General features: G+C 44.2%; 1 protein-coding gene across 4 annotated transcripts in view; it reads left to right on the forward strand.

Moving 5' to 3' along the window:
- The window catches only part of zfpm1 (zinc finger protein, FOG family member 1), a 112,151-nt gene that overhangs the window by 38,299 nt on the left and 58,164 nt on the right, over positions 1-15,688 (forward strand). For all 4 annotated transcript variants that reach the window (XM_056416603.1, XM_056416607.1, XM_056416604.1 and 1 more), the window contains one exon: positions 11,630-11,776. In XM_056416603.1, the coding sequence (XP_056272578.1) occupies positions 11,630-11,776 (147 nt within the window). The remainder of the gene's footprint in view (positions 1-11,629; positions 11,777-15,688) is intronic.

The raw sequence follows: 15,688 nt of genomic DNA on the forward strand, positions 1-15,688 counted from the left end.
CGGGCTGCTATCGGGTCTGAAGCAACACGCTGTTCCAACATGGAAAGCAGCAGCAGGCAGATTTATGTCCGTGGACTCGGCTGCTGAGTAGTCGTCCTGAGAGGCGCCAGATAGGCTGAGAGGAGGCTGCTGATCCCGCCTCCAGGGGGGGGGGGGGCATGAAGGATACCCTGCACCGGACCATCCGTCACGGCCTGCGCCAATGCAAGGCACTGTGGGTAATCCTTGATGCTACACCTGCCCTCAGAGGAGGGGAAGCATCTCTCCTTCTATTTCCTTTAGCCTTCCATCACTCTACCCCTCTGTCCCTCCATACCTCTATCCTTCCATCCCTCCATTCCTCCCTCTGTCCCTCTATCCTTCTATGCCTCCATACCTCTATCCTTCCATCCCTCCATTCCTCCCTCTGTCCCTCTATCCTTCTATGCCTCCATACCTCTATCCTTCCATCCCTCCATTCCTCCCTCTGTCCCTCTATCCTTCTATGCCTCCCTCCCTTCATACCTCTATCCTTTCATCCCTCCATCCCTCCATACCTCTATCCTTCCATCCCTCTGTCCCTCCAGACCTCTATCCCTCCATCCCTCTGTCCCTCCATATCTCTATCCTTCCATCCCTCCATCACTCTTTCCCTCTCCCTCCATCCCTCTATCCTTCCATCCCTCCATCACTATATCTCTATGTCCCTCCATCCCTCTATCCTTCCATCCCTCCATCACTCTTTCCCTCTGTCCCTCCATCCCTCTAGCCTTCCATCTCTACATCACTCTATCCCTCCGTTCCTTCGTCTCCCATACCTCTATTCTTCCATCCCGCCATACCTCTGTCCCTCCATCCCTCCATTCCTTCGTCCCTCTATACCTCTATCCCTCCATCACTACATCCATCCCTCCATACCTATATCCTTTCATCCCTCTGCCCCACCATCACTCCATCCCTCTGGCTGCTCCATCGGCATCTGTCTCTCTCTCTCTCTCCCTCTCCAGAGCTCTCTCTGTCTCTCTGTCTCTCTCGGTCTCTGTCTCTCTCGCCCTTGTGTCCCACCCCTCCATCTCCCCAGGACCTCTATCAGGGAGACGGCTCTGCTCATTAAGGAGTTAATTTTCTCTCTCCTATCTCTGATTAGTGGAGTCAACCTAAAGCGCTGTGAATTCTTCAAATCTTCTTCCTTGTTATCAAAAAAGGGAGAGAAAAAAAGATGGGAATAGGGGGGATATTTAATCGGTTAAGTAGTCTTCCAGGGGAACTAGATTTCTCTCTCTCTCCCTCGCTCTCTCTCTTTCTTTCCAGCAATGTAAAGAAATCTCTCTGAAAGCCGGTCAGCTCAGTAATTCAGTTTTTTTCCAGCATGCGAATGGAGGAGGAGGAGGAGGGGGAGAGGGATGGAAGAGAGAGAGAGAGAGAGAAGGAGAAGGAGAGACGGGTGGGGGTGAGGGGGGGGAAGAAAAAAAACGACTTGATGAAATTCCGCTATCAGCTCCGAACCAATATGCAAAATATCTCGCTGGAAATCAAATAGCTATTATGTTTTCATTTCCACGTCGGCGTATTTGCTTAATGAAGAGGAGACAGATCAGACCGGCGGAGAGAGTCTGCAGGAGCCGATAACCGCCAACGGCTCCCAGCTATCCACACACACTGACGCGCTCTCACAGGGGGGGGAGGTGATGGAGTATAAGGAGGCATGAGTGATATTGAAAGGGGACGGAGGAGAAGAAAGAGGTGGTGGTGGTGTTGGTAGTGGTGGGGAGAGGGGGATGAGGAACAGAAAGATAATGACAGAAAGAGAGGAGGAAGTGCAAATATAAAGCAGAGGATGGCAGGTGGAAGGAGGAGAGGAGAGGTGGAGGGAGCAGACGAGATGGAGAGGTGGAGAGTTGGAGGGAGGAGAGGAGAGGTGGAGGGAGCAGGCGAGAGGAGAGGTGGAGGGGAGGGGAGGAGAGGTGGAGGGAGGAGATGAGATGGAGGAGAGGTGGAGAGTTGGGGAGAGGAGAGGAGAGATGGAGGGAGCAGAGAGAGAGAGGGGAGGAGGTGGAGGGAAGAGAGGAGAGGAGAGGTGGAGGGGAGGAGAGGTGGAGGGAGGAGATGAGATGGAGGAGAGGTGGAGAGTTGGAGGGAGGAGAGGAGAGGTGGAGGGAGCAGACGAGAGGAGAGATGGAGGGGAGGAGAGGTGGAGGGAAGATAGGAGAGGTGGAGGGAGGAGAGGAGAGATGGAGGAAGGAGAGGAAATATGGAGTGGTGGAGGGAGGAGAGATGGAGAGTTGGAGGGAGGAGACGAGAGGAGAGATGGAGGAGAGGTGAAGGGGATGAGAGGTGGAGGGAAGATAGGAGAGGTGGAGGGAAGAGAGGAGAGATGGAGGAAGGAGAGGAAATATGGAGTGGTGGAGGGAGGAGAGGAGAGGTGGATGGAGGAGAGATGGAGAGTTGGAGGGAGGAGACGAGAGGAGAGGTGAAGGGGAGGAGAGGTGAAGGGGATGAGAGGTGGAGGGAAGAGAGGTGGAGGGAAGAGGATAGGTGGAGGGAGGTGAGGTGGAGGGAAGAGACGAGAGGACAGATGGAGGGAGGAGAGGTGGAGGGGAGGAGAGATAGAGGGAGGCGAGGTGGAGGGAGGGAAGAGAGGTGGAGGGAAGAGAGGAGAGGAGAGGTGGAGGTAGGAGAGGAGAGGTGGAGGGAAGAGGAGAGGTGGAGGTAGGAGAGGAGAGGAGAGGTGGGGGTAGGAGAGGAGAGGAGAGGAGCGGTGGAGGGAAGAGAGGAGAGGTGGAGGTAGGAGAGGAGAGGAGATGTGGAGGGAAGAGAGGAGAGGAGGAGGTAGGAGAGGTGGAGGTAGGAGAGGAGAGGAGAGGTGGAGGTAGGAGAGGAGAGGAGCGGTGGAGGGAGGAGAGGAGAGGTGTAGGTAGGAGAGGAGAGGAGAGGTGGAGGAAAACCTGAAGTCCAGCCTGCCTCAGAGGACTCTCCCGGTTCTTGGCGGTCTGAGCGAGTCGTTTCCTCGGCGCGTGGCGACCATCAACTCGCTCACGCATTCTGACGCTTTCTGACGTTTGGGCTGTCGTGGTGCGTTCAAGTGCAGCAGCTCCACCCCGCTGTATCATTATCATTAGCCCGACGGCTGTGATGGACATTTCCTACCTATCCCCCCCCTCCCCCTCCCCCCCGGGCGTCTCCCTCTTTATCTCTCCATATTTATTTCTCCCGTCGGTCCGTCCTTCACGCCTCGGTATTGTTGCGCTCTGTGTTTCGTTACAGCAGGAAACAGGAAACACCGGCGGTGGCGTGGAATTCAGACGTTCCTCTTGTGAAAAAAACACTTTCAAAAGAGAATGATTATTGTTGAACGGGTCAAAAAGAGAGTGCAGGGTCAGAATGGATGTGGTCTAATGCGTCGATATGGAAGAGAAACCCGACCACAGGGTAACACCTGGAATCATGGAAAACCTGGAAAAGTCCTGGGATTGTATAAATGGTTATTTCCAGGCCTGGAAAAGTCCTTAAAAAGAATAACATCTTTTTGAAAGTTTTTTGAAAAGTCCTGTAAATGTGTTACATTCATATTGTGCATTTACGCTGAGTTTTAAATAATTATATTTGCTTTTAAATATAATGACGCTCTCAATATAAAGCCGGCATACGCTCTTTCATACTCACATTTTTTCCCGCTGCAAGTGAACGCACCTTAACTGAAAAGACAAATGTTTTATTCTTTTAATCAAACTATTGTCTCTCGTTCATTTTTGTCATTTAAGGTTATACACTATGTTTTGGAATTCTCATTGTTAGTTTAAATACGACATTTACTCACTTTTTGGGGGGGCGTGACCACGTGTGTCCAACCGACCTCACTTTGAGTGACTGAATATAACGGGATCAAGATTATTTTTCTTGTTGTTGTTGTTCTTCTTCATGTTCTTGTTCTTGTTCAGCTTCTTCATGTTCTTTGTCTTATTTTTGTTCTTAGTCTTGTTCTTCTGCTTTTTGTTCTTGTTCTTCTTCTTGTTGTTCTTCTTGTTCTTCTTCATGGTCTTCTTCTTGTTCTTCTTCTCGCTCTTGTTCGATGGGCTCAGATCCTCGGGGCCGATGAGAGGGAAAGTGGATTGTTATTATTGAGGCTGAATGTAACGGGATGGATTAGCGTGAGGAGGAACGCCGCCGCGCCACGGAGAAGTTGATTAGAAGTATTTCCTCCTGGCTATGATCAATAAGTGGCTCCTCTTAGTGCGTGACTCTGTGTCAGGTACCTTTCAGTTTCTCTCTGGAGAGCTCACACCTCCTCCTCCTCCTCTCTCTACAAGCCCTCCTTTAATGTCCCTCCTCTCCCAGTATGGTGGAGCACGCGTGTTTGATGCGTGTGAAGTCTCCGTGTTCAATCGGCCGCTCGCTGCAGGTTTTGATGTGGGACGTGGAGACTTAATAAAGCGGTATATCTTTGGGCGCCTTCATCATCACTTAATCCCGCCTCCTCCCCCTGGTGACGGACAGCACGCCGTCTCAAGTGTTCCTGTGGTGGCGGTAGAGCGCGTCGAGGTCTCGGCCTCTCCTCGGCCTCCGTCTACGTGGACGGGAGTGGGGGGGGGGGGGGAGGACTCTGTTGTTTTGTTTACGGTTTGAAAGCGCCTTTAGAATAACTTGAAATGTGGTGGTCTCTGAAGGGGACGCCGTACCTGCGGGTCTTGAGCTGAGGGCCTCTAAGACCAGGTCTCTGGACCAGGTCTCTGTGGTTTTTAAACCACTAGCTTCTTAAGGTTGGTGTGATCAGATTATTCATGAAGTTCTATGTACTAAATGATTTAAATATACATTATATTTATATATATATATATATATATATATGTAGTAAGTGATTTAAACAAAATAATTGATATTTGCTAAAGAATTTTATCTATATAAAATTCTTAATCAAATATTCAATTCAATTCAATTCAGTTTATTTGTATAGCCCAATTTCACAAATTACAAATTTGTCTCGGAGTGCTTTACAATCTGTACACATAGACATCCCTGCCCCAAAACCTCACATCGGACCAGGAAAAACTCCCAAATAACCCTTCAGGGGAAAAAAGGAAGAAACCTGGAGGAGAGCCACAGAGGAGGAGCCCTCTCCTAGGATGGACAGATGCAATAGATGTAATGTGTACAGAAGGACAGATTTAGAGTTAAAATACATTCAATGAATATGACAGAGTGTATGAATAGTTCATAGTAGGCATATTCCACGATGGAGACCTCCACGATCCATCAGGCAGATGGCGGTGCGGAGGAGGAGTTGGCGGAGTCTCAACAGGACAGTGGCGTAGTCATGAGCAGGAATTCCACGACCCAGACGATCCATCAGGCAGATGGGATCTATGCCGTCTCATAGGGTCCGATGACCCCATGAGACGTAAAGTCAAAAGGACTTCCGGGAGAAAGCAGAGTTAGTAACGTGTGATTGAGAGATGAAAATTCATCCTTAAGGAGAGATAAAAGAGGTGATGGGTACTCAGTGCATCCTAAACGTCCCCGGCAGCTATAAGCCTATAGCAGCATATCAAGGGGCTGGACCAGGGCAAACCTGATTCAGCCCTAACTATAAGCTCTGTCAAAGAGGAAGGTCTTAAGTCTACTCTTAAACGAGGTGACTGTGTCTGCCTCCCGGACTGAAATTGGAAGCTGGTTCCATAAAGAGGAGCTTGATAACTAAAGGCTCTGGCTCCCATTCTACTTTTAAGACTCTAGGAACTACAAGTAGTCCCGCATTTAGTGAGCGTAGCTCTCTAGTGGGGCAATATGGTGACAAGCTCCTTAAGATATGATGGAGCATCACCAATCAAGGCTTTGTAGGTTAAGAGAAGAATTTTAAAAGTGATTCTTGATTTTACTGGGAGCCAGTGCAGAGCAGCTAGTGCAGGAGTGATGTGATCTCTTTTCTTAGTTTTAGTGAGAACACGAGCTGCAGCATTCTGGATCAACTGGAGGGACCTAAGAGATTTATTAGAGCAGCCTGCTAATAAGGAGTTGCAGTAATCCAGTCTCAAGTAACGAACGCGTGAACCAATTTTTCTGCATCTTTTGAGACAAGATGTGCCTGATTTTTGAAATATTACGTAGATGAAAGAATGCAGTCCTTGAGATTTGCTTTACGTGGGAGTTAAAGGACAAGTCCCGATCAAAGATAACGCCAAGATTCTTTACAGTGGTGTTGGATGCCAGGGCAATGCCGTCTACAGAATCCACATCACCAGATAATTGATCTCTGAGGTGCTCAGGGCCGATTAAAATTACTTCGGTTTTGTCTGAGTTTAACATCAAAGTTGCAGGTCATCCATGTTTTTATGTCTTTAAGACATGCTTGAATTTTACAGAGTTGGTTGCTCTCCTCTGGTTTTATCGATACATATAGTTGAGTGTCATCTGCATAACAATGAAAGTTTATGGAGTGTTTCCTGATAATATTGCCCAAAGGAAGCATGTATAAGGTAAATAAAATTGGTCCAAGCACAGAACCTTGTGGAACTCCGTGATTAACGTTGGTGGTTATCGGCGTCATCGTTTACAAATACAAACTGAGATCGATCTGATAAATAGGATTTAAACCAAATTAGTGCCGTGCCTGAAATGCCAATCGACTGCTCCAGTCTCTGTAACAGGATGTCATGGTCAATGGTGTCGAATGCAGCACTAAGGTCTAACAAGACCAGGACAGAGAGGAGTCCTTTATCTGCTGCCATTAAGAGGTCATTTGTAATTTTCACCAGTGCCGTCTCGGTGCTGTGGTGTTTTCTAAATCCTGATTGAAATTTCTCAAATAAACTATTATGATGTAGAAAGTCGCACAACTGATTTGCGACCACTTTCTCAAGGATCTTGGAGAGGAAGGGGAGGTTAGAGATCGGTCTGTAGTTAGCCAATACCTCTGGATCCAGAGTGGGCTTCTTCAGTTATCAATTATTTATATATATATATATATAAATAATTATATATAACATTCTTTATCAAGTATTCATTATGTAGATATATATATATAATGAATATTTGATAACTAATTATTATATATATAACATTCTTTATCAAATATTCATTATGTAGATATATATATAAATACACATGTACTAAATGATTTAAAAATATATATATATTTGATAAATAATTTTATATATATATATATATTTGATATATATTATATATATATACATATCTCTATGTGGTCCACCAGAGTGTCTCTATTCAGTCGGCCCTGCTTCCATCTATCTCTGTCCAGGAACTGATTGGAAGTGCTTCCTGAATTCCACCACACTCTTTTTTGCCCTGGAGTTTGGAAAATATGAAATAAAATGTAAGCTCCCAGTTGGATAAGTCTCCACTGGAGGCCCCTCCCCCACAGAGATACACATGTAGACTATGTCTTATTCTTCCATATCTGGAAACCACTTCAGTCCAATTTTTTGTCCTTGTGGATATCACAATTAACGAGGCTTTAACTTTTAAAACCGGCAAATGAAGTTATGAACGCGCCGCACTTATCACATCCTCCCTGCCCAACGATCCCGGACAGGAGGAGGAAGGAGGAAAAGGGTGAATACTTCTCTCCTCGAATAGAAAAAGTTTCCTCCGTACCATTTGATGTGTGAAAGCAGCGATGCAGCGATTGATTCATTAAACCACCAAACCAAATCATCATTCAAACTTGACATTTTTAAACAGAAAATATAATTGGAATTTTTTTTTTTAATACAGAGAAAGTCCCCCTTTGTACAATTATGATTAAAGGAAAATTAATTGTGTGAAAACGTCCTTATAGATACTGAAAATTAGATCCAGCGAAGCTCTAAAAATATTGTGTACAGGATCGATCTTTTTTCTTCTCTCTCTCTCTTTCTTTCTCTACTTCATTTTTTCTTCTTCCGAAGGTCCAAATCTAGCCGTGTTAATTTTTTATCTGAAATTAGAGTGAAAGCGTGCAGGCGCAGGAAGTTGAAATTAGCCTAAAGATGTTTCATTTACAAAGACAGAAACACTTTGTGAGCCTCCGATTGTTTCCCGGCATTATCTCCGCCTGCTTTTAATTGCTTTGCAAGTGAAATTAACAGAATTACCCCCCCCCCCCAAAAAGAATTGCGTCTCCCTTTTTTTCTTCTTCTACAAGCTTCTTCATTCACGGGTATTGTTGTGCGCTTTGTATAGATTATAGACTTCCTTTTGTTCCAGTATTGTAAATATACACGCCCCCGAGTCACGGCTTTAGCGGTGAAACAATCGCCTCGTGAGAATTAATTTACAACCTGTCTAAAAAAAGAAAATGGGGGAAATCAAACCCAACGGATCCGTCCGCTCTCTGAAACCGAGACGTGCCCACCTGCCGCGTCCGATTAGCCGTCCACGCGTCACTTCTTAATCCTCTCAAAAAGAAACCCCGAGTCAATCGTTCTCTCTCTCGGGACCGCACGTCATCAACATTTAGAATTTATTTTTGAAATAAACTTTCGACTCGACACACTTGGTAATAACTGTAACTCGCCGAAAAAAACAGCCGGTAAATATGACGGTGTATTTCAAGTTTTTAGAGCTCTTAGTACATCATTAAAGCAGCCTGGTGTATTCATCTTATAGAAGGAGTATTATTAATGAAGCAATTAAAAAATTTAAAAAAGTCACATTAAATCCATATTAACTGACTTTTTTCCCCTTCTTTTTCTTTGGGGATGTAATCTTCAAACGGGCTAAAATAGATCAAAAGTACTGTATAATTACTCTGGTCAGCAGGGATTATGAAAAGTGTAATTGATACGGATCAGCCCGCCGCTAATCACTCCTTCAGCTGCGGCGTGAGGTGAGCCGTCACTGCGCTTCACGGCCCGTCGGCTTCCTGCTCTTATCTTCTGGATCGGAACCTTCAGCTGGTCCAGTTGTGTTTTTTGGAATGAGTCCAGAGAAACAAAGAGGAGAATCATGTGACATTCAGCTGGCGTCCGCAGACGGATCTCATGCTCTTCTTCTTCTTCATGTTTATGTCTCGGAACGTTTAAGAGTAAAACGGGATCCGCCGAATCTCGACTGGACCAGTTATATGGAGGACTCAAAATGACTTAAGTATAAATAAATAAATGCATGAATAAATATAGGAATAAATAAATGTTTCAGTAAATGTATAAATATATAAATGCTTAAATAGATGTATAAATGTATAAATAAATGCTTAAATAAATGTATAAATAAATAAATAAATACAGGAATGAATAAATATAAGTTATAAATCAACAGGACATCATTAAATAAATATATTTCTGCATTTCTGTATTTCTTCATTTATTTATTTATCTATTTATGTGTCCACACGTATTTCTTCATTTATTTATGTGTGACATTTACGTGTCCGTATATTCAAATGAGCTGGGGCGGTCCGAACCTCTGTCTAATGGTGCGTTCACACCGGACGCGGCGAAAAAATTCTCGACGCGTCTGACGCAGCAGTCTCGACGCGCGTCGAAAAATGTGTGTTCACACCAGACGCGTCGGGGGCGGAGTATAAATGGATCGAGGAACGACAGGACCGCAGAGTACTTCCACTTTAGTGGACCGAGCTGCACTCCCACTGCGCTTCTCTCTCTCTCTTCTTCTCTCTTTGATACGTGTCTCTGAGACTTTTCCACCTACAGCGGCAGATCTCCTCTGCCATGAAACACATATGCCGGCGGTTGGTTGATAGTAAAGTACAACAAATAGCGAGAATAATAGCAAATACATACATTCAAAATTTACCAGGTAGTCCCACGGCTTCTCCGACCTTGTTCCACGCTTTATCTTTATCGCTCCGGTTTCGGTAAGCAGAAAGAGTTGTATCGTAAAGTTCGGGGTGCCCACAGACTGCGACAATAATCTTTTCCTCCATTTTTTTCAACCGGCAGGACGATGACGAGCGGAGCTGCTCAACGCTGATTGGCTGACGCAACTATGACTCACGCGTTTTTGCTGCCCGAGTTGGGAAATTTCAACTCGCGCGTCAACGAGCTGCGTCTGTTAGCGCTGTTCGCCCCGCGACAAACTCTCTGTTCGTGCTGCTTCAAACGCGTCTGACGCGCTGCTCGCTGGAAAATACGCAGCTCCGCAGCTACGACGCAGCTTTGCATTGACTTAACATGTAATCTCGACGCGCGTCGAAATTTTGACGCGTCCGGTGTGAACACACCATAAAGCATGATTGGTCACAGGAGTGTGATGCACCTGGTGTGTTATGCTCTACTACTTCTGCCTGGCACATGATGCTGAAGTTGGCTCGCTCAGCTAACCGTTAGCAGAAGTTAGCCTAGACAGCTTTTTGACTTCAGCCGTTTATCATTTCCAAGTACACTGAGTACAGACTTGTGTTCTTTTGGAGTCTGGTCTTGGGAGTCTAGTCTTGGGAGTCCAGACTCTCGAGGACGCAGGACGGTCTTTCTGGTCTTGTGACGTCACCACATCAACTGTTCTTGCGCATGAATTTACTCCAATTATTCACTGTAAAATACTTTACAGTGGAGTAGAATGTGTTGCGGTGTTCACTGTTGTTTGGCGTAGGCTACGAATAAACGGTAATAAATATACAACGTCTCGTAGCTTTCCTGACCCATTGTCGCGACAATATGAAGTTATGAATCTTAACCCTCAGTCAAATTGACGTAACGTTTTCTTTTAGTAAATAATAAACTCGTTGTGCTCTTTAGATCCTCCAAAACCTAATTATATCTCATGTTTAGCCGCTACGGAGAAGTCAGAGCCAGCGGAGCATTTCAAAAAGTCCTGCCGAGATCAGGCTTCTCTCGGCGGCCACACAGCGCTGAGCGCCCGGAGCTCAGAGGTCCCGCGAGCAGGACCTCAAATCTCCGTCGCATATCCTTATTAGGCTGAATCTCGATAAACCGACCACAGATTTGATGCTTAAACTACTAACTTCTCGGCTGAAAACATCCTTAAATTACATTCCGTGACTCAACAACAGTAGTATTTAGAATGTACAGACAAGAATGCATAATAAACGCTGTTCGTCTACAGATCCAAGTGCTAGGGATCGATTGCTTCTGTCTTGCTCCCCGACTTGACCAATCCTGTTCAACAATGAGGTTCGGACCGCCCAGCTCATTTGCATATACGGACACATACATGTCACACACAAATAAATGAAGAAATACGTGTGGACACATAAATAGAGATATAAATAAATGAAGAAATACATAAATGTAGAAATACATTTATTAAATGATGTCCTGTTGAGTTATAACTTATATTTATTAATTTCTGTATTTATTTCTGTATTTATACATTTATTCTTGTATTTATTTATTTATGTATACATTTATTAAAGCATTTATTTATTTATACATTTATTTAAGCATTTATTTATTTATTCTTGTATTTATTCATGCATTTATTTATTTATACTTAAGTCATTTTAAGTCCTCCATACAGGAAGTCATGTCTGCACCCAGATATATCTTCTTCTTCTGTGGTGTTCATCAGCGTCACAGGGTCCTCCAAGTCCCGACAGGAAACAGGAAGTGGGTTGGACGGGTTGTTCATGTCTTCTTCGTCTTCGTCTTCTTCTTCTTCTTCGGTATTCATCCGCGTCACAGGAAACAGGAAGTGGGTTTGAGGGGTTGCTCATGTTCCCTTCTTCTTCTCGCAGGTTCCCTCGGGGATCTCGTCGGCGAGGAGGAGAACACACCGGACAACCTCAGCCTATCGGGCGAGGAGGGCGGAGCCTCGGACCCAGACGACTCGGCGGAGGGGGACGCCTCGAGCACGCCGGCGTACACATCGCTGTACAACGACGGTGAGAGGAGGAGCAAAACAACAACAACCAATATCCATAAAACAGACACTGTACTTGTTGAACACTTATAATATTCTACAGATTTATGACTTTCTACCATATATTATACCAATAGTCAAAATAAAATTGATCAAATATCCATCGACCTCATCATAACTGCCCTCGTCTTTTCATAATTACACTCTAGTTCTGACAACATGAGCCAGATGTGGAGTTCACTGGCGGTTATTAGCGGTTATTACCAGAAGTATCTGCTCATCAGGATTCTTTCTTCCTGTTATCTGTCAGGAGACTAAACTAAAAACAGGCCGAGGAACCGTTATGTTTCTCCTTATTTATCTCCATCGCTCTATAAATGAATAAAAAAAAATTCTCGGGGGTTCAATCTTGGCTCCAGTAAACCTGCCCCCCCTCCCCCCCTCGTGCCGTGCGATAGCGGGAGTTTCTCAGTCATATTATTTTGACTTATTCAAGATTTCAGGAAGCGGTGTGTTTTTTACATTTTTAAATTTTATTTATGATTTATTTTTTTATTTTTGAATCTAAAAAAAAAGAAAAAAATCCCGCTCTTGTGAAATTTCGGGGGCTGGAAGTGATAAGCGTCTGTTTGGTTGGCTTGGTTCTGATAAACCCATGGAAATTCTGTCAGGTGCTAATCGAGACGAGATTAGAGATTAGCTATCGGGGTGTGTGTGTGTGTGTTAGATAGAGGGAGATGAGAGAACTCAGGCTGCACATGTGAGCAAGTTTCTGTTCGTTGATGGCAAACTGACTCTTTGTTTCTTTACACACACACACACACACACACTGTTGATCTACTCTCTCTCTCGCTCTCTCTTCTGCGGGGTTCCTCGGTTGCCCGGCGCTGCCATTATCAGTCGTCTGTAAATCAGCCGTGTTTGACGAACCTGCTCTTTCAACCTGGGATCAATACCGGCTCGTTATCTGGCCACAGCGGCTAATAAAGGCACGGCCTCTTATCCACCATCTGGGAGAGAGAGAGAGAGGGAGAGAGAGAGAGACACACACACACAGGAGATAACCGCCCTGATAACTTTAGCAACAGCACCCTCCCCCCCCCCCCACACACACACACACATTCTACCAGGAAAGAGCTCTCTGTCTCTGTTCTCTCCATCACACCCAACTCCTCCACCTGGGAGAGAGAGAGAGAGACAGTATATTAGTGCTGTTACAATGAGACACACACACATCCACGTACACACACACACACAGCTTTACTGAGAAAGATTGAAGCATTTGTTCAGTATCTCTCTCCCTCCCTCCCTCTATCTCTCTCTCTCTCTCTCTCTCTCTCTCTATGTGTTGTGTTTTTTCCCTCCACGGTTGCAGCAAAATGCCGAAACAAGTCTTCTTGTTCTTCTTTTTGTACTTGTTCTTTTTGTTATTCTTCTCCTTCTTCTTGTTCCTCTTGTCCTCCTCCTCCTCCTCCTCCTCCTTCCTCCTTCCCTTCTGGCCTGATTAGTCACAATGTCGCCTCCTCCTTTGTGATTATGATTGGACCAATCACAACGCTTCTTGGCGACTCTCAGTGGTCCGAGGTGACAGGAAGTGACGTCATGTTGATGATGGAACAATTGTTTCAAGACTTCTCCAGGTCACATCTGAAGTATTGGCTCCTGTCATGCGAACAACAATAACTAATACACCTGACGCCTCCTCCTGGATCTCGTAGGCCCCGCCCCTGTGATGCCTTCAGGCCCCCCTCTGTATTCCTGTTTGGTTGGGTGAGGGCTGTTCTTATTCCATTATTGTCCGACTTTTTCGATAAAGGGATTCTTCAACATATTCAATCAAAAAATATATTGGGAGAGGAGGGGAGGAGGGGAGGAGGGGAGGTGGAGAGGGAGGGAGAGAGGGGAAGAGAGAGAGATAAGTTGTAGAAGAAGATTGTTGGGTGACTTTGCCCTGCAGGTGTGACAGGGGAAGTTCAGCTTATCAGATTGATGGAGACTGTCTCGCTATGGGGGGACGGGGGGGGGGGGGGACACACCTGGAGACAGAGGGGGGGGGGGGGGTCTGGCAGAAAAGTGTCTGTCGACTCCTCCCGATACCTGCCTCCATGTCTGAGATGATATGGGAGATAATATTGATGATATTAAACGCAATAACTGTGTCTCCAGCCCCCCCCCCCCACTGCAGGATAAAAATCAATGTGCCATTCAATGTGATTTATAGCTGAAAATAATGGCACTGTTTAGGCAAGGGCGTGTGTGCGTGTGCGTGCGTGTGTGTGCGTGTGCGTGCGTGTGTGTGTGTGTGTGTGTGTGTGTGTGTGTGTGTGTGTGTGTGTGTGTGTGTGTGTGTGTGTGTGTGTGTGTGTGTGTGTGTGTGTGTGTGTGTGTGTGTGTGTGTGTGTGTGTGTACAGTACATATCGCTGTGTGTCTGCATGTGGATGAGGTTGAGAGGTGGACGTGATGTGTAGATGACGATGGATGATGTGTGTGTGCATCTCTTTGTGTGTGTGTGTTGATGTGTTTTGACGATGCAGATCTCATCTCCCAACGGTTGCATTAAAAACTGCAGCTGGCGAGGGGGCGTGTCACGTGGTCCCGGGCGTTTACGGCGGGTATCGATCAGACGCTATGGGAGCGGGAATGCACGAGCGAACACGGCCTTTGTGCAGCCAGGTGTGTGTGCGTGTGTTTGTGTGCGTGTGTGTCTGTGTGTACGCATCTACCCCAACCGACTGTTTGTAGATATGTGTGGATGTTTGTGTGTCTGTGTGCGTGTGTGTGTGTCTGTGTGTGTCTGTGTGTGTGTGTGTGTGTTTCTGTCTGTGTGTGTGTGAGGACAGTGGAATATGTTTTCCAATGAGACAGTTCTAATGATATTAACGTGTCTTTAAACCTGGAGGCGTGTTGTTATGACTTCACCTCAGATATCTTATCACATATTCATATATCATATTCATATTCACATATCATATTCACATCATATTCATATTCACATCATATTCATATTCACTTCATATTCACATCATATTCATATCATATTCATATCATATTCATAATCATATTCACTTCATATCATATTCATATTCACATCATATTTATATTCATATCATATTCACATCATATTCATATCATATTCACATCATATTCATATCATATTCATATATTCATATTCACATCATATTCATATATTCATATCATATCCACATCATATTCACATTATATTCACATCATATTCATATCCACATCATATTCATATATTCATATTCATATCATATTAACATCATATTCATATCATATTCATATTCACATCATATTCATATCATATTCATATATTCATATTCACATCATATTCATATCATATCATATTCACATCATATCATATTCACATCATATTCATATCATATCATATTCACATCATATCATATTCACATCATATTCATATCATATCATATTCACATCATATATTCATATTCACATCATATTCATATCATATTCATATCCACATCATATTCATATCATATTCACTTCATATTCACATCATATTCATATTCACATCATATTCATATTCACATCATATTTATATTCACATCATATTCACATCATATTCATATCCACATCATATTCACATCATATTTATATTCACATCATATTCATATTCACATCATATTCATATTCACATCATATTTATATTCACATCATATTCATATTCACATCATATTCACATCATATTCACATCATATTCATATCCACATCATATTCACATCATATTTATATTCACATCATATTCATATTCACATCATTCATATCATATTCATATTCACTTCATATTCACATCATATTCATATTCACATCATATTCACATCACATCATATTCAAATCATATCATATTCACATCATATTCATATCCCATCATGTTCATATCATATCTTATTC

Source organism: Pseudoliparis swirei, chromosome 6 (assembly GCF_029220125.1).
Source record: "Pseudoliparis swirei isolate HS2019 ecotype Mariana Trench chromosome 6, NWPU_hadal_v1, whole genome shotgun sequence".
Classification (NCBI taxonomy): Eukaryota; Metazoa; Chordata; class Actinopteri; order Perciformes; family Liparidae; genus Pseudoliparis; species Pseudoliparis swirei.